An 18,978-nucleotide genomic window follows, 5' to 3' on the forward strand; every position below is an offset into this window, starting at 1 on the left:
CCCCCCCCCCCCCCCCCTTAAATTATTGTCTGTTAAAAACTGTAAGATCAGTTTTCTCTTCTGCATTTTGCACTTAATATGTACAAATTTTGCATATGAAAAGTAGTGTTTATTACTTTAAGATAAAAGTACAACTTCTGTGTACAAACACAGAAAGGTCCTTTTAGTGAAGTTAAGCTTTAAGCATGTAATACAGCTAATTTTCAAAAATATTTTAATATCTCTTTGTTTCTAAATTAGTTTCATGTAATTCTGATGGAGAAACCTGTGATTCTTGAGCAGGTTCTTCTGTTACAGTTTTATCATGTGAACAGAAGCAGGGATGTGGTCCCAAAGGGACAGGAGCTGGCGTTTAGTCTTGAGTTTCTTGTCGTGGGAAGGACATGAGCTGGAGGAGGCTTCTGGATTCCTTTGAACCTGGCTGTACAGCCAGTCTAGCTTTAATAACTCATTGCTCAATTGAGTGATGAAGCCCTAGGAAGATTCTGTAATCTGGGGTAAAGGGAACTTTTGAGACTCCTCCTGTAAGGGAGATCATGGGAGACTTGTGTGTATGATTTGTATGAGGATTTCATAGAAGTTTAAAGAATATTCCACTAAGGCATGCTCTTGTATTAGTTTCTGTGGGTTTGGCAGGAGGGAGGTGTGCTCTTTATTGTTGTTGAGGAGTTTTAGTTTTAATAGAATACATGGACATTAGAGTTCTTAATGTAAATAAAAATGAGGACTGATTAAAACAAAAAAACTGATGTTGATCTTGTCTTGCACTTGCAATTTGGCTATTTGTGAAGAAACATTGCTTTCCATGGGAAACTAATTTGGTTGTTTTGATTTTTTTTTTTTAGATATTTTTAAAGTTCTGCTACAAAATCATGACTGACACTTATAGTTTACTCATTCTTAATTTGGATTGACAGTCTAAAAATGCATATCTAATACGCTGGATATGTTTTCCATTTAAATGCTTTATTAACAGAAAATAGTTTCATTGTTTAATATCCTGAATTTAATATTTTGTCATCTCATCATTGTCATCAAGATTTTAGAACCAGTAATATTAGCTTCTTTTACTTAGTTCCTATACACAAATTTCATGTGGAAAATCACTTTCTCAGCAATAAACAGATTGTTTATAACCTGAGTAACCTAAAATGTAGATGTATATTTTTAATCTCTGCAGAGTCCCAATGGTCTGCTTTTCTTTAGCCACATGTGGAGAGCAGATTATCAATGGCCATACCTGGCAGGGAAGAAAAGCTAAGAGCAGAAAACATTTTTACTTGGAAGTAGAGATCCAAGCCATTTCATTTTCACGTGGTAGTGATTTGGAAGAGGACAGAATCCATTTTCCCAATGGTTGCAGTCGTGTGATTTGAACAGGCCACTGGCAATTTTTATAGTGTTTTCAAAAATAATATTTTTACATTACATTTATTTCCATTGAGGAAATGAAGTAGTATGTTTGTTGTCTTTTCTTCCGCATCAAATTGATGGGAGGGTTGTATTCTGTAACTTAGTGTAATACATCTGAACAATATATGGGTGAGTGGGGAGGGCAGGAAGTTTGCCAGAATGAAATGGTTGAGTCATTTTACACAGTAAAAATTAACATGATTTTTTTTGTTGTTGTCTTTGATATTTTTTTCTCTTCCAATGTTAGCAAGAAGGCTCATTGTGTGCTCAGCACTGTCTGAATAATTTACTACAAGGGGAATACTTTAGCCCTGTTGAGTTATCCTCTATTGCACAGCAATTGGATGAGGAAGAAAGAATGAGAATGGCAGAGGGAGGAGTGTCTAGTGAAGAATATAGAACTTTTTTACAGGTAAAATCATCTTAATTAAGGTTGCTTGATGTTTGTCTGAAATCTAATATTGTATAGCACAGACCTGCTATTCTTGCATAGCTAGAGAAGGTTAATTTCCTAATGCTAAACCTTAATTTTTATGCCTTTTCATGCATCTTAAATTTGGCTTTTTCAGATGTTACTAGTTGCTTCATAATACTACAAAAAGCTACATCATCTTCATTTTACAAGTAGGAGGGTTAGGCATGGTGAGGAGGAGGATCAGCAGTTTGCCTTTTGTTTTTGTAAGTCAGTGGCAGAGATAGGAACAGAAGTTCACATCCCTGTCTGTCCTTCCAGCACTAAGCATTTTTCATGTAAAGGTTTGACTTCTTAATAAGCTTATTTGGGCACTGTAGCCTTACAGACTGGGACATAATGAGTTGTTGCTTTAAATATGTGCAGCTGTATTTATTTTCAAAACTGAATTATTTCTGACCTTTTATGCTTACACCATTTTTTCCCTTTTCTCCCTCCCATTCTCACACTGAGCAGCAGCCTTCTGTAAATATGGATGATAGTGGATTCTTCTCAATTCAAGTAAGCATGGCTCTATACTGACAGAATTTATTTATGCACTGTATGTTCTCTCATTTAATTTAAAGGGCATCGAGCTTTTTTCATCTAAGTTTCCAGTTTATACCTTTAATGGGGTTAAGTGCTGAACTCTTAAATCTGTGGAGCATTTTGCATTAAGAACAGTGACTTGCAGTTCTTCAGTTCATAGGCCCTTAAACACATAGTAGAAGCATGGACTCCTGAACTGCGAAATGACACCTGCTGGCAATAAGCTTGATTTCTAAATAGCTGCTTCTCAGCACTTCAGGTATAGATCTTAGCTCCCTAAACTACAGGTGAAAAAGCAGACTTGAGATTGTTTTCTCAAATTATAGACTGTAAAGCCCTTGGCAGTGGTTACAGGATTATCTGAGTGATCTGCAGAATGGAAAAAGCTGCAATATCTGCATTCCAGTTTTTGTAACGCACACCAGACACTTTAGAACTGTTTTTTTTCTTTTTATTTTTTTAACATAATGGAGAAGTAATTAATAATAAATACCTAAACCAGAACAACAACAAAAGGTATTGAACACCAAATTGGGGCTTGTGTATATACTAAAGCTGTAGGTAATGCTTTGCACCTTTTACTGTCTCCCAAGCTTTCAGAGGTGCTTGTCGGTGTTCCAGAATCCCTCGAGAGCCTCTAGTCCTATGGCAGGACAGGGATGTTTCTCTATTCAGTGAAAAAATATTAACAGTTTGGCATTTCTTGTGTCCCTGATTGTGCTGCTTTGATATTGAAGCTGAAAAAAAATTCTTCCTCATGTTCTACTACTTTTGTCCTGTCATTGCTTTGCTTGCTACATAGTTGGCTCGCTGAAAGGAAGATGAATTGTTAATTTAAAATTTTATACCATTATTTCAGATAGCTTTAAAGAGTTATTAAAAAGAGTGTGTGCTAATGTACCCGCCTGATCCTGTGACCATCCAGTAGCTACTGTGGGGAAGGATAACATTGTATTTGTGGGGGAAGGGAGGGCAGAGAGGTACATTGAGAGCAGAGATGACAGTTTGTGAAGTGTCTATGGGAGGTGAAGTTACAGCTTTGTCTGGGAGAGTAAGCTTATTAACACATCTCAGTTAAATCCTAATTTTGTTACTTCCCCTTAGATATGGTGTGTGTGTTATGTTTGCATGTAGATTCATGACAGTTGCTTTTTGAATAATGTGATTCCTAGGTTTACTAGCCATGTTTTGAAATCACAAGTTTTATGAAGACAGTGTAATTGTTTATAGCAGCTAAGATGGTTGCATTGCTTAAATTTAGATTTGACTCGTTTGACTCATAAAAAGTGCTATTTTTTGACAGGTTATAAGCAATGCCTTGAAAGTTTGGGGTTTAGAACTAATCCTCTTCAACAGCCCAGAGTATCAGAGGCTTGGGATCGACCCTATGTAAGATGTTTTTTTCGTAGCACCCTGCTTTCATTTTACAGAAAAATAATGCTCTTAATCTGTGATTTAAACCTTTCTTTAAAATTACTATATCAAGCTCTGTTGCATTCTGATGTTTTTATTATCCTCTCTGTTTTAATTTTTTTCCTGTCGGGGCTGTTTATGAGCCACTGTCCCCTGTGCCTTCGTGATATCTCAGTATCTGTGGCATCACAGACATATGGAGATTTCAGTAATGTTGACAACTTCCTAAATGTTATAAAAGCAGTATGAGTACTCTGTAACATCAACAGTTGTATTGCTGAAATTTTATTATATAAGGTTAAATTAGTGGTAGCAAAGCACTTAAACATTAATATGCACTCCAATATTAGTGTATTTAATTTTATCTATACCTTTTGTTTTTCTTTTTACAGAAATGAAAAATCATTTATTTGTAATTATAAGGAACACTGGTTTACAGTTCGAAAGTTAGGAAAACAGGTGACATTGTCTTTTTTTATTTAAAAATTGACTTCAGAATGGGGGTGGAGGAGTGGTTGTGAGCAGACCATGTGTTGGCCTTTTGCTGCAGTTTGCTTTAATAATATCCCATATTAAAAAAACACAAACAACAACAACTAAATGTTTGTTCTATCACAGAAATGCCAGGCAGCTTTTTATGAATGTTAGCCTGGGGAAAGACCCTAGGATCAATTCCCCAGTGAACCTGGCCTTGGAAGCTGCAGCTCTAGTAGAGTCTGTGTGATGTCTTAAGCGCTTTTCCTTCTTTTCTGCATGAAAAATAGCAGAAAAATTGTACAGGGGGGTGCAGAGGGGTGGGAGTCCTAGAGAAAGATTAGGATCCCTATAGAATGCAAATTTATTTTAATGCAATAAATTATTTACATTGTAAAAATAATTTTGCTCATTTAAATGGACAGTAGGTATAGAAAAAAGTTCAAATTTCAAATGTGTTAGTATTTATGATTGCTAGTTTTGAAGAGTGTCCATCAGGATAAGGTTGGGGAAAGTAGAATCACAAGTTTGCACTAGTTTAGAAAACTTTCTGAAAGTTCTGTTACAAGCAGGAAATAGTTATTAAAGGTAAGGGATGGCTATACAAGTATATAGTGTATACATATAATAACTCAAGTCACATCCATGTCTCTTGTAACACCATTTCAGTGTTTTATTTCAGTAGCCAATTATTGTTTTGGATCATACTGCATAAACTTTAACATAAACTTGTTTGGTGGTTTTCAGGGTTTTTTTGGTCATAGAAAATGTTCATTAAATAAGTGTTTAGATTCTACAGTAGTGGACAGGAGTGTCTTTTACACCAGTTGCAAAATGAATCAAACAGGGTTATCTGTTGTCATCCAGATTAAAAAAAAAAAAAAATAAAATTCATTTCCCCTGTGAGAAAACAAACTAAACTTTGTTGTTCTGCTTTAGTTTAAAAGTATGGCTAATGTTTACAGGCAATTTTTTTATGTTTGATACTGAAAAGGCTGAATAGTCTCTTAAAAGTACAGGAATTTTCCTTATTATATGTTAAGTGAAATTTTGTGAGATAGCATTCTATCCCAAAATGTTCTAAGTTGAAGGGGGGTTGTCTTTTGTCTGTACACGTGGCTTTTAACCACATGAAGACAACACTAGGTGTCTGTTATCTGGGAGTAATGAGAAGATAGACAAAAGTTGACTTAGAATTGACCTGCTTTTCTTCTGTTAAAGCAAAATTACCAACCTTCCTCCTCCATATTCCCTTTTAAAAGTTCGTCTGTAATCTACCATATTTGTTTATGTAACTATATTCCCTGCTCCTGCACTGTTGGTCCTCTTACCCTTTCCTAGTGGCAAAGGGTGTTTTTGACAAATTAAATGACTGAATGACAGAATGGTAGATAGTCACCTGTATTCCAGGTGAATTACAGCATGGGCCTGACTGCAGATAGATGACTGCATATATGGAAGTTTGGGTAGATAAATGCATTTTTGTGAGAATGGAGATAGAATTCTCCTGCTATCTGAAATGGTGCTTCCTGGTTAAAATTGGGTAATACTGAATGAGTATGGTATAAAAAAGGTTCTTCATATTGATTACAATATATATGGGGACTTAAAGGTAGAATATTTTGTCTTCCATGTTGAATATATTTCATCTCTAGAAATAGTGTTATAAATGACTAGTTGTCTTCAGGGGACTAGAAGTGATCTGTGTGTATTTATCTCAAGTGTCCCCTATTGCAGTATTATGCTGTAATATCAGCATATTCAATTGGAGTTAATTTTTCTTATTTATACTTTATTTCAGAGGGAAGTAAACAATAGTTTTCAGCATCACCAGCTATTAAATGAAGAATGTTTAATGAAAGTTTTTCATGGAAAGAATTCAAGTTCTGTTTCTTAATTTATGAAGGGTTTCTTCCTTCATTAGTCTCTGAACAGATTTAAAACTAGATCAAGCAGAATTTTAGAATCATGACTGAAATAAATCAAAATATAATGGTTGAAGAATTATCTGTTTTAATCTGTTTGCCTGGTACTAATGCTCAGTAATGGGAGAGAGCAGCAGTAATTTCCCTACTCCACATCTGTTAGCTGAAGAGTATTTGAAGGGTAACTTTTAGTAGTATAGGTATTGTGCTTCAAAAGACTTCTAATTTGATAATTTATTTTACTAGATTTATTCAGATATTCCATCATAGAAAATGACCACAATGTACAGAAATGGATTACCAAGTAATCTTTATGCTAATTTGTTCTCTCAAACCTTTTTTTTCTTAATTACAGTGGTTTAACTTGAACTCTCTCTTGATGGGTCCAGAACTAATATCAGATACATATCTTGCACTTTTCTTGGCTCAATTACAACAGGAAGGTAATAGTAACTTGCAGATGTTAAATCTCATTAATTAAAAGTAGGTAATAATCATTATTTATTAGAACTTATGTATTCAGTTAACTACCCTCAGTTTTATGATTGAAATAGTGAAATAATCCAAGTCCTTATAATGAAAGGTAGAGCCTTACATTGTAATAAATTGCACATCATTGTGTTCCATACAGTGTGCATTTTAGAGTGTTTGTGCATGCACCTTAATGCTGTAGACTTACGATTTATTTTTCTCAGGTTATTCCATATTTGTAGTAAAAGGTGACCTGCCAGACTGTGAGGCTGATCAGCTTTTGCAGATGATTCGAGTACAGCAGATGCAGCGACCAAAACTAATTGGAGAAGAAACAGCACAGTCAAGAGATCAGAGGTAAGGTAAATAGAGATTTCGTTTTAATAATGGTCAATATGATCAGTTTCCATGAGTAATGCCTACATGGAGACAACCCCCTTAAGTAGCTAGAAGTACCTTCAATGCAGTACACTTATTACCATTGCACACAGTAAAAACAAGTTGGTGGAATACAAATGCTGTATTTTTAAGTGGGCAAAATCTGTAGTCTTTCCATGTGCATAAGCATTGTATAGTGCAGAATTTTAAGTTCATGACTACAATATTTTTCTATTTAGAGTAAAATGGGTTAGCAAATCTTATCAAACTGTGGTTAATAATAATCAATCTATAATTAAGATTGTCTTGTGCATTCTGTCATAAGTTAAAAAAAAAAAAAAACAAAACAAAACAAAACCCAAGAAACCAGTATCTGAATTCTGCATCGTATAAATCATACATCATTCCCTTTTGGAGTAATTTCACTGTAAATGTTGTGGTGCTGCTCTGTTGTGATGCATCCTGCTAATATAAAGCATTCTTGAAAGCATATGAAGTACTATTACTGCAATAATTGTATCATGTTTTCGTAGTGAATAAGTTGCATACTGATAAAAAGGCTTAAGGCTTTTCAGATTAATTCATTATTATTTCTTCCACTCTGTAAAGGTATACTGGAGTTGTAAATTGATGGAATGAAAACAAACTATTTGGCAGTAATATGGAAAGTGTGTATAGTTTACAGAGAATCTGTGGCCTTAGTGTGGTCATCAAAGCTTCCTAAAAAGGAGACCACATGCACTGTTTTCTGCTGGTGTGTTTAAACAGCACCAGGCTCAAACAAGATGTATTATTGCTCTTTGTAGACTTACTGGTTTTGAAGTTTTTCACATTGAACAGTTTCTTATCGACATGCACATGGGTTTAGAGTTGCAGTATTTTCAGTTTTTACAGCTGCAAGCTCTGCTTGCAGCCCTTTCGTGCTCTGTCACGTAGAAATGAAAATATTTGTTTATATAGCAGATTTTTCACAACAGAAATCTTTTTTCCAAAGTTAAAAAAAAGAATAGAGTTAAATCAGGAGAAGATATTTACTTAAGATCTTACAATAAAAGTTAATACCATTGCAGTCTCAATTCTGCCATAAATGTATCAATTTCACAGACTACCCAGAAGTGATGTGGACCAAGCAATAGAAGTTAACCATCCTTTTGATGGAACAGGCATGTTAGATGAAGATGAAGAGAATTTTCAGAGAGCCCTGGCTCTAAGTAGGCAGGAAATTGATATGGAAGATGAAGAAGCTGATCTTCGCAGAGCCATTCAACTCAGCATGCAAGGTACAGTGCTCATTTAAATTTCTCTTACAGTGTTCGTGTTGCTTATGATTTGGTCTGAAATCAGTTTGTCAGACACTTTTTCCAGCATGTGTCAAGCTCTCTAAAAAGATGGGCTTTGATTTGTAGAAGGACAATCCAGAACTCCCTGTAGCTATCTCCTTTCTGCTTTTTGAAAAGTTGTAACTTTCCTGTTAGCATTGATCATTAGCAAGCAAGAAAATTGGCAAAGGGTGGCAGGAGGGAAGGGGAACAGTCATAAGGTGAGGAGAGATAGTATCAAGTGAAGTTAGCCTATGTGCTTATTTCTCTGACAAGTCCCTTTCTTCCTCTCCAGTTTGAAGACATTTTCTTAAGCTATATTTCATTTACTGACGTCATTTTACTGTAATTAGTAGGATATGGCATGTTCTGGTTTTAGGTAGTCGTCGAAGTGAGTTCTCGGACTCATTACCACAGAACGTTCCTCAGTTGCCTCACACCAGTCAGACAGACTCCCTTTCTTCAGAAGAACTGCGAAGGAGAAGACAAGCATATTTTGAAAAGTAAAGTAGTTGATAGAAAACTGCACGTGGAAGTACATGTCATATTTTTCATTGCTTTTGGGGTGTGGATGAGTTTCTGACTGAGCTCCAGCTTAACTCTTCTCTCTTAACATGTTTTCCTAACAGTACCTGAATTTTGCTATTCCCAGGTGGTTCCTACGAAGAAGCCTGTAAATAAGAGGGGATCTGTTAGTAATGCAACATCAGTCTTAAGAAGAAAGAAAACATATATGTTCTAGAAGTATTTAAAATTAAATACTCTTAAATTTCTGTAATTACTTTCCAGAAGAAAAGTATTTTATCTCCAAGACGTAGCTACTGGTAATGATGCCTCTAATGTGCATCACATGAAAGCATTTTATCTTCTGTTTCTCTTCTGGAGCACTTTCTTAATATACTGGTGCAGTATTGTAGCTTTTCCTTATCTCTGTCTCCTAGTGATGGAGGAAATAAAGACCAGGGAGAAATGCTGTGGATGTGGGGAGTTAGACTTTGCATGAGAGGATAAGAATGCAAAACATCCGAATTCTGTGAAAATAGTAATGTGGCTTGGAGTATAATGTTGGGAAGATAGGTGTCTGAAGGTTAGCAGGGTGATGTGATTGAGATTTTAGGTGCGGAGGTGTTATTGTACCAAACAGCTTCTACTTCTCACTCTTGTCCTTCCTTACAATGAAATAAACTTGACACAGGTCTTATACTGATGTTGATCTTACTCTCTTACAAATTTATAACACTTTCAGGCAGCAACAACAGCTACAGCAGCAGGATCAGATCCCGAACCTACGTGATAAGCCAACTCTAAGCTCAAGCACTCCAGAAGCTGACCCAGGTATTTTTTTAAACTTCCTTTCAGCACCAAAATATTTGTTTTTTCCAGCTTTGTATTGTGCTGTTTCCTAACTTGCCTTGTCTGCCTACTTCCTCACTCCAGTAGCCATTTGGCCATTGCTCTATTTGGCAATGAAGGAAAGGATGACTTTCTTGAAAAGCCTGTTCTGCTTTGAATGTCAGTATCTTCTTTCAAAGTGAAGAGCATTAATATTAGACCATTTGAGTTCTGGCTTTTCTTTTTGTTGTTTTTGTTTGGCTTGAGCATTACAAATTGTAATCTTTGGGATTTGTACCAACAATTTGTTTTCTAAATGACTTTTTAAATTGTATGACAATGTAATAAACTTGGAGTAGTAGCTGCCAAAATTACTGGAACCAGTTTTCAGTAGAGCATAAGCTTGTAGGTCTTGCCAGTATTAGTTATTGGTGATCCAAAATGAATGTATATTACTTGTTATAAAGTCACTGTTGTGAATGGAAAGCAAAGTGCAAAATGTTCACTCGTTTTTAAAAACCAAAAACCCAATTTTGGATGTAGGGTGGAAATGAGACAAAAGAAACATTGAAAGCATTTACCTACAGTTGAGAACTAGCTTTGTGCCTTTATTACAACTTATATGCATTTATTTTCTTTAGGAGGTGATATGAGTGAAGAAGATATGCTTCAAGCAGCCATGAATATGTCTCTGGAATCTGTTAGAAATCACTTGAACACAGAAGAGGAGAAATGACATATCTCTTTTTTTTTTTTTTTTTCTCTTGTCAAAACACTAAGTCTTCATTATAATTTTACTGTGTGGATGTTGCACAAGCAGGGTTCATTTCAGAGTTCTGGAAGCAGGAATGAAAGGGGGGTGGATGTCAGGGTTTAGAGGGAATCTACAAATATAAAAAAAGATTGCACTAATTTAGAAAACTACTACAGAACATCTGTTCGTAACAGTAGCTGCGTTAAAATTAAACTATTCACTTGAACAGAGTTTAGACACATGTAGCAGCTGTACCTTGCAATTAAAAAGCAACTTTATATTATTTTGAATTCTATAGAAAATACAGGAGGTGTTGACAACAGCATCAAATTATTTCCTTCAGTACTAATGGAAAAGTGGATACAAGTAATAAGTTGTACTCATAAATGACTAAATTCTTCATAAGAAATCACTTAAACAGAATTCCTTTTCCCATTTTATCTTAGATAATTTATTTTGTGATTGTTCTGAATTACTTACTAGCAACTTTTCGATCCTGCTGTCCACTTTTGAAATGACCCAATCTGCAGGAGAAACGTGAATCCATAAATTTCATACTTTGCAATTAAAGAGAAAATCTTCAGTGTATTGTTGATTCTAATGTTACTTCTGAATCTTTCAGTGACTTCTGACGCTTTCTGGTTTTGCTTTCAGTTCCAACTCTAAAATTTTCAGATCCATGTTTAAAGTAGGATTTTTGCATTGCCTTTTGGCAGATAACTCACTGCCTTTGATTTGATTTTTTTAAAAATTTGTTTTCTTCTGCTCTTTCTAGTTATGCCACACATTACTGTAAAAGTAGCATATAATCCGTTGGGTTAAACAGGTTTTCTTTTCTACCTCTTCTGGAGTCTTTTTACTTCTTCAAGCCCAACCCTGCATTCTGGTCTTTCACTATGAGAGAGCTGTAACTGAGTAGGAGAAAGGAGGAGGGGATTTAGGTGCCATAAAGTCAGTGCCACACACATAAGGTGCATTCCTGCAGTCTGAAATGACCCCTTGTGCAAATAGCTCTTTTAAGAATGAATATTTATGTATGTGTGGATGTTCTTTCTGAAGTGCTTTTTATGAGTGTCTGTCAGAATGTTGCAGCTTTTTCAGGAATGGCCTTTATTCATGCACCTTACAATTTTTTATCATGCTGTTTCTGATCCTGAGAAAATTGGGGAGCAAAGTATGTGAGATGTCTTACAACCAATAGCATAAGCTATTTGCTTTGATATCCAGGATGAATGTGTAACAGGGTGACCAAGCCTGACTTTCAGCTTCAGTGCAAGAATTGAGATGTTTCATTTTCCTAAATGGTGCTTGAAATACAAATTCTGTTTACATATAAATTATATGGAAATACGTTATAGATAGATATAGGGTATGTAAACTGTTGTCCACTTAATGCATTAACAGTTAGCACAGGCACTCTGAGAATCTTTTGAAGATAACCCCGTTTCTTTATCAAAATATTCTGTAGTTATTTCAGTGCACAATAGAAATTAATTAAAATTAGCATGAAATGAATGGTAGCTAGATGGAAATACACATTCAGCATTACCTAGTACTGTACATGAAAGGGCTTTTACCTCTCAGTAAAGATTTGTTTACAGCAATGGTTTCTTGATACAGCGTAGTGTATTATTATATTATACGTAATTGGGCTAAATTCTGTTTTCCTTACCTGTGTACTGAATTTCCACCAATGTCACCAGAACTACTGGTATGTGTAAGACAGTATGGATTTTGACATGAAACAGCACTATTTTTAAAAAATGATTTTAAATTTTGTCTTTTTTAAATAATCCTGTCATGCACACATTATAATTAATATTTTTAATGTCTCTAATACAGCTAAATGGTGGCTTTAAAAGGCCATATGTGCATATGCCATTTTGAAATGCTGTGTTTTTCAGGATATAAATTTCTGCTTTCAGTTAAAAATTTATATGAAACTGAAAACAGAAAAGGAATCTCTAAAGCACTGAATTATTTCTTTGCTCATCTGTAAATTATCCACAGCTTTAATTTCCCTTCTTTTGTTGTGCCATAAACTGATTCTGAAATAAGACTCATTTTTATAAGTAGGTATAGGCTGGCAATTTGATACCAGTACTTGGAACTTGGACCTTTTATCTTCTATTATAAGAATATAATAAAAATGTATTATTTCTATAGCTATATAGTGTAGCAGCCCTATGTTAAAAAAAAATGCCTAGCTCATTGAATTGCGTTAACTGTAACCCATGACAATTACATGTTTTTATCATCACTAAAGCATGGAGGTTTGCATTTGAACTTCCATGTGAGTCTGTAAGTTACTTCATCACCCAAGTGTTTTAATATGTAAGGAATATAAAGTAACAGTGCCTGAAAAGCACAAATGTGTCAGTCATCACAGGGCTAACCATATTCCTTTCTGTGTAGAAACATTGTCACTTTACAAATACCAATTTGATTTTCAGAGGAATGTCAAGTTTAATGAAATAGGCGTATCTGCCTAGTCAAGCAGTTAAGAGGTAGCAATTTAAGCTACATATGTTAATTGCACCAAAGGGAAAGACTTAATACTAATTGCTGACAGTACATATTTTATAACCAGACCTAAAGTTCAAAATGTGTGGACCTGACAAGCTGTCAATAAAAATCTGATCTCATTTTTTGGTGTGCATTCTTTCAGTGATAAACAGTTTTCAACGTGGCTGAACTATGCTCATTAAGGCATTTTCTAGTTTAGAGCCTATTCCTAGTGTTATCTAGTCTGTCAAACTGAAGGGTTTTTTTTCCCATGTTGTAGCTTTAGGCCAAAGTCCATTGTAAAGGAGTAATTACAGTATGATATTTGAGGGAATTCCAGACTTATTCATCACATAGATTTTTACAGTCTTCCTCACAGTGCGCAGTCCATGTGATGTAATTTGTGGTTTTCTGCCTATAAAAATCAAAGGGTAGGGGGATTGAGGGATATTTACATTAAATATCTTCAAAAATTAGTTCTGTATGTATAATTCTGTAAACTGCTTTCATGGTCTTGTAATGAGGGCAGGAATAAAATCTTGTAGTGCAGTCATGCTTGATTAAGCACAGCACATATAAATATGAGCTATTCAAATGCTTACGTTTTTCTGGGCTTGAAACTAATCTGATACAATACTGTCTTACTTTCCAACATTTGGGCTCCTTGTGCCATTCAACTTCAAGTTTAAATGTAATTTTCAGCTAAGGTACCTACTGTTTTTCATACTTTGCAGACTACTTACAAAGGATCAATACAGAGTTAAATCTCCAATGTGTTTTAATGTTGGTCTGTTGTTTCTATTACAAATCTACAAAATTGTGAGTTTAAAATGGGTTTTGTACATGTCTAGTAAACAATTTTATTTCAGTATCTCAAATACTATCATTTGCAGGCTGCTTTGTTTAATTACAGAACTGACAATTAGGCTGTTAAAAATGAACCAGAATGTGTTACAGTTCTAAAATGTCTGTGAAATTTTCTAGAATTTAGTTATTGTTTCAAATAATGATGAAAATATACAAACGGTGGCCTTCTTACTGAGAAATATGGGGAATTGGATTGTAGAACTGTGGAACTTGTATTTACAAAGAAGTATTGTACAAATCATGTTACCAGTATGTACTTTTAAAGGAATTGGAAAAAAAAAAAAAAATCCAAAGAAAAGAATTGAAGTAGAAATTTTTTTAACGACTTAAATATAAAATCATTTTGCTCACTTGGTAAGCCATTGCTGTCTTGCATAAAACAATCTTAATTTCTGGGAAATCTTCATAGTTACTCACAAAAAAGTCTGAACAGGTAATGCATATATACCCATTCCCCACATACACATGATCAGTTGTTCAAGAACAGTGCTCAATACATTCAAAGTGACCTGGTCCAAATATTCAGTTCTCTAGTTTCAGATTACTAGCTGCTTTGTGTTATATCCAGGTTTGCATCTTAAAAGCATGAGCTGTTTTGCAATAAACTTTTTTTAACCTGCATATGCTCATTTTGCCTTATTTGCATTACAGACGTGGAGGGAATGCTTTAGTATTTCACCTGCCATAGTCACTTCTTTCCCCAACTACAGTTCTTCAGAATGTTAAAGTACATGTGACTTTTCAACTGCTTTTACCAAATCAAAATGTTTTTACTTTATTTTCTTGTTTAAGAAAAGCAAATAATTGTTACTACACTTTTTTTTTTTTAAAAAAAAAAATCCTTTCCCCCAGTATAGCCACTGTGTGAATTCAGGTGTTTGAACAGAAAGGGATGTAATAGTTAAATGTCACTGTGCAAAAAGAAAAAAAAAAGGATAAAAACCTTGCTATTGTCTTTAAAGCATGGAAGCATTGATAAAATTTTATTTTTTGCTACATGAAACCTTGTGTACAAAACAGTGTAGAGTTGGGATTTTGTAAGGGAATAATTTTTTTCATCTCTTGCTTAAATAGTTGTGTATTTTAGAAATAACTTTCAGTAATAGATTTTTTTGTCTTGAGACTGCTTTCAGTATCATGTCTAGCTCTGGATTCCTATACAATTTTTGTCTATTTTGTGTATATAAAGCAGATAATACTGTAAAGATTAACAAAAGGAAAGCTGAAATGCTTTGTCACTGTTTTGACTAGAAAATGGCAGTGCTGTTTGATATTTTGAAAATGCTCTCCAAATAGGCACGAATCTATATGGTTGTATTTGATATCACTTTTTAAAATAAATATGATTATAGCTTCTAATGTTTCTCTCTTGACCTGAGTATTTGCATGTGTGTGTTCCCTTCTATGTGGATTGGACACAGAATTATCAAACATGAAAATCAAATAATATCAATGGGCTTTTCACCCAATGTTGTATATGTATGTTAGTAGCAAGGTAATTTTCTGTTATATGTAACTTAATTTTTTGTCATCTCTGATGTCTTTCTATCTCATGCTTGAAAATTAAAGACACCCCCATTAGGAAAGAAGTTAGTACTGATTATTATGCTACATCTTTAAAAATTGTATGCTTTCTAACTTTAAAATAAGCTAATATTCTCTGTTTTGCTACCAGGACACACATTATTTTTGTGACACAATGAACTTTTTGTGCTTAGTAAATCCACAGAGTATACTGGATCATGTCTGTGTATTTTACTCAACAGTAGATGAAGCCAATCAGCTAAAAAATTAGTTGTAATCTAAATAGTTTCTAGTTTTTCAGGAGTAGAAAGTGAGGAAAAAATGCCCTCTGTGCTACTTCACTGACTTCTTGATTTACTTGGTATTATAAAATGAACCACAATAGGAGACATTATTATAATCTCTAAATACTTTTAAAAGTCTGGAGGACTTCACTGATCTTACTTGGAAAATATTAAGACATAAAAATGAGTTAATCAAACATTGTTTGAAAAGATGTCACATCTTTTATCTCCTGTGGACTAATAGAGTTTCCTTTCCAGAGCTCTGCAAAACACCATTAGGGAAGTAACAAGCACGTTTTTTTCATGGCCTTCTGGTAATGTTTGTCAGTTTGTAACTCCAGAGCATGTGTTTTGTGCCTGCTGCATTCTCTCTGAAAATGTCAAGATTTCACCTGTGAAATGCTGTACTCAGCTTCATTTCACCATCCATGTGGTGCTTTTATCTTTTTATGTAGTTACTAATTTGACGCTAGCAATGAGCTAGCTGCCCTGCATTTTATTTCCAGTATTGGCAGTATTTTATATTGGTATTGCTCTGTTCTAATACTGCCTTTTCTGTACTTCACTTGATCAAAACTGAAATTAATTGGACCAGAGTTGGGGTTGTGGCTAGAAATTCTGCCAAGCATCCATCACATTTACGTCCAAAGCAGAGGGGCCTAGTATTTCAGGAACTTGCATATTGTTTAAAACCACACAGTCGAATACAAAACATCTCTTTTCTTGTAGCAGTTGGGCACTGTCTCTTGTTGGTGACACAGGACCCAAGTATGTGACGTAATTAGGGTGGGGTTCACGTTAATCCCAGGGTGTTACCGGCCCGGCCGCGCCCCCACCTCCCCGGATGCTCCACCACTATCCCGGCGTCCTCAGCTGCCGCGTACACGTCATCGCCGCCGCGGGGGCGCTCTAGCCGGCTGCGGCCGCTGTCGGTGGTGTTTCGGGAGGGAGTGTTATGGCGACCGTCGAGGTGGCAGAGGCTGGAGCCGCCGGGAGGAGCCCCTGAGCCGGGTCGTGCCGGGGGGATGCCCGCGGTGCTGGCGAGACCGGTCTGCTGAGCCCGCAGCAGAAGCCTTGACCGTCCCTAGCGAAGAGAGGGGGGGAGGACACCACCCCTTCGCCTGCCGGAGCCGGCTGCCAGCTTCAGGGGCCGCCCGGCGCGGGGCCCTCTGAGCGGCGGCGATGGCGTCGTGGTTGGGCGGGCTGGGCTCGGGGCTGGGTCAGTCCCTGGGGCAGGTGGGGGGCAGCCTGTCTTCGCTCACCGGACAGATATCCAGCTTCACCAAGGACATCCTGCTGGAGGGCGCGGAGGAAGTGGGCGGTAAGGGGGTTGAGGCGCCGGGCCGGCCGGGGGGGGTAACGCGTGCCGGGGCTGTCTGTGGGCAGTGCGTGCCTGCTGGGGCGGGCCTGGGGTCCTGAGGGAGCTCTTCCTCCGGCCGCTGGTTTCCTCAAGGGTCAGCAGCGCCGGGCGCTGCGCTGCGCGCACCTGCTGGCCGCCTTTCAGCTTGGTGCCTTTCGGCAGAGCTGCTGGCTTTGCTGGCTTTGTTTTCGTTTTTATTCCGCCCCTGTGACCTCAGGATCTGGAGAATAAACAAACATATTCCTAGGCTCTAATAGCAGAGATAAACCTGTTCTTAAGTTTATTCGGAAGTTTCAGGATTGCGTGAAGCGATGTGTTGATCAGTAATGAAAGTACACAAACCACGTTCTTCTTCCATTCTGTTTGTTTAGTTTATCTAAAACCTCTTCTGATAAGCTGCTTTTAGAGTGGTTTCATAAAAATCCATAGTAGTAGTAGTACAGAGGTTTTTTTCCCACTGGTGTGATCTAAGTCTGACGTGTCACAGGCAAAGGTCCAGTGTTGCTGATAGGTTTCTTACTTGTATTTCAGTTAGGCCCAGAGAAACTTGTCGAGTTCTACCAGTCTCCTACAGCCAAGCAGGTGAACATGGCCCTTGTCTTATAGAGATTAGGAACTAGGATGATTTCTATTTAAAACAGTTGAAATAAAAACCCGTAAACCATCAAATATTCAGTGAAGTAATAGTGTATTTATTCTAGACTAGTTTTTTCTTTATGGTTTTTTCTTTATGTTTTTAATAATGCTTTTTTGTTACACGTTTTTGAATAAAACTTGCTTTTTCTAGTAAAGTAGTTGCAATAACATGACAATAAATATCAGTAGGTTAACAGCACTAGTATTGTTTACCATCTTAAAACCGAAACATTAAAAAAAATGTGTATTCTCAAAATGGTGTTAAGAATAGAAGCCACAAAGGACAGATAAGACTTTGCAATACTCAAATGTGAAATTAAACAATTCTACATTGTAATTTCACAACTATGACATATTGTGAAAGTATTGTATAAACTTGTTGGCGAATTGATACTACTGGTGTCATGGGTGGGTTTTTTTGCTATACAGGTAAAATGCTTGGAAGAGAGAAATTTGTTTTGTTAACTGCAGTTACCTTTTTTCACTTTTCTGAAAGACTTGTTTAGAATTGTTTTAAATTCCAAAATCCATATTAGTTTCGTTTGGAAACATATTTTAAGCTGCTAAACTGTGTAGTCATCTGGTGTGTTTGTTTTGCCTTTGTAAAAGATGAGTCAAGATTCTGATTTGCACACTTGTGCTTTTAGTTTGTTCAAGAGAGACGTGCTGATGTTCAGTTGTTGCTTCCAGGTGTACTTGACTGCTAGATACTGCTGTGAACAACTTCTGTTTCATAAAGATTTTCAGAGTAATACATTTTTATGGGTTACTACTAGGCTTTAGGGTGAAAAAAATCTCGTGACATCTAAGTATTCTTCCGTAAAGACCTTTAAATACTATGTGGCCTAAAGAATGCTTTTTGGGCAGTTCCTTGCATTCCATTTTTGATTTCCTATTTTTCTATTGTTTCCTCATGTTCAGTATTATCCCTTACATTCACTGCTTTGACTGCCATCTGAACTGAAGATGGTGTTTGTGGATTACAGACTTTAGCAGTTTTCATGGGTAGATTGTTGCCTCTGCAGTACTTGAGCTGCATCAGTTTTAAACAGCACATAGGAAATGATGAAATACAGTATTTACTTGAAAATTATATTTATTTCAAATTTTGAAAAATTGTCAATGTTGCTTTATAGTCAATTCAGGATAATTTCTCATTAATAAAATGAAATGTGGTATTTCTATCCATTACAAGTGGGACACGGGGTAAGTAAACATAGCCTATTTGAGGAAGGTTGATCATTGAAGGAAGAATCCAGGGTCAGAATTATGTGGATTTTGTATTAGATAAACTGGTACGTAGACTGTGTCACATTTGTAAAT

At 36.0% G+C, this 18,978-nt stretch overlaps 2 protein-coding genes across 7 annotated transcripts in view; both read left to right on the forward strand.

Moving 5' to 3' along the window:
* Window positions 1-1,068: 1,068 nt before the first annotated feature.
* ATXN3 (ataxin 3) lies at window positions 1,069-12,327 on the forward strand. Of its 6 annotated transcripts, XM_026849757.1 has the most exons (11): window positions 1,069-1,825; window positions 2,342-2,386; window positions 3,717-3,802; window positions 4,219-4,285; window positions 6,581-6,668; window positions 6,921-7,053; window positions 8,179-8,354; window positions 8,773-8,896; window positions 9,640-9,728; window positions 9,831-9,905; window positions 10,367-10,433. In XM_026849757.1, coding segments are annotated over exons 1-11 (939 nt in total). In that variant the 5' UTR covers window positions 1,069-1,771; the 3' UTR covers window positions 10,369-10,433. The 6 variants fall into 6 exon arrangements, with proteins under 6 accessions (XP_026705558.1, XP_026705557.1, XP_026705561.1 ...); XM_026849756.1 differs by lacking the exon at window positions 9,831-9,905 and having other exon boundaries at window positions 1,074-1,825; window positions 10,367-12,327; XM_026849759.1 differs by lacking the exons at window positions 3,717-3,802; window positions 9,831-9,905 and having other exon boundaries at window positions 1,080-1,825; window positions 10,367-12,327.
* Window positions 12,328-16,323: 3,996 nt separating this feature from the next.
* The window catches only part of TRIP11 (thyroid hormone receptor interactor 11), a 29,730-nt gene continuing 27,075 nt past the window's right edge, over window positions 16,324-18,978 (forward strand). The window contains exon 1 of the mRNA XM_026850045.1: window positions 16,324-16,980. Coding sequence (XP_026705846.1) covers window positions 16,842-16,980 — 139 coding nt within the window. The 5' untranslated portion in view covers window positions 16,324-16,841. The remainder of the gene's footprint in view (window positions 16,981-18,978) is intronic.

Source organism: Athene cunicularia, assembly GCF_003259725.1.
Source record: "Athene cunicularia isolate RWA chromosome 5 unlocalized genomic scaffold, athCun1 chr5_part1, whole genome shotgun sequence".
Classification (NCBI taxonomy): domain Eukaryota; kingdom Metazoa; phylum Chordata; class Aves; order Strigiformes; family Strigidae; genus Athene; species Athene cunicularia.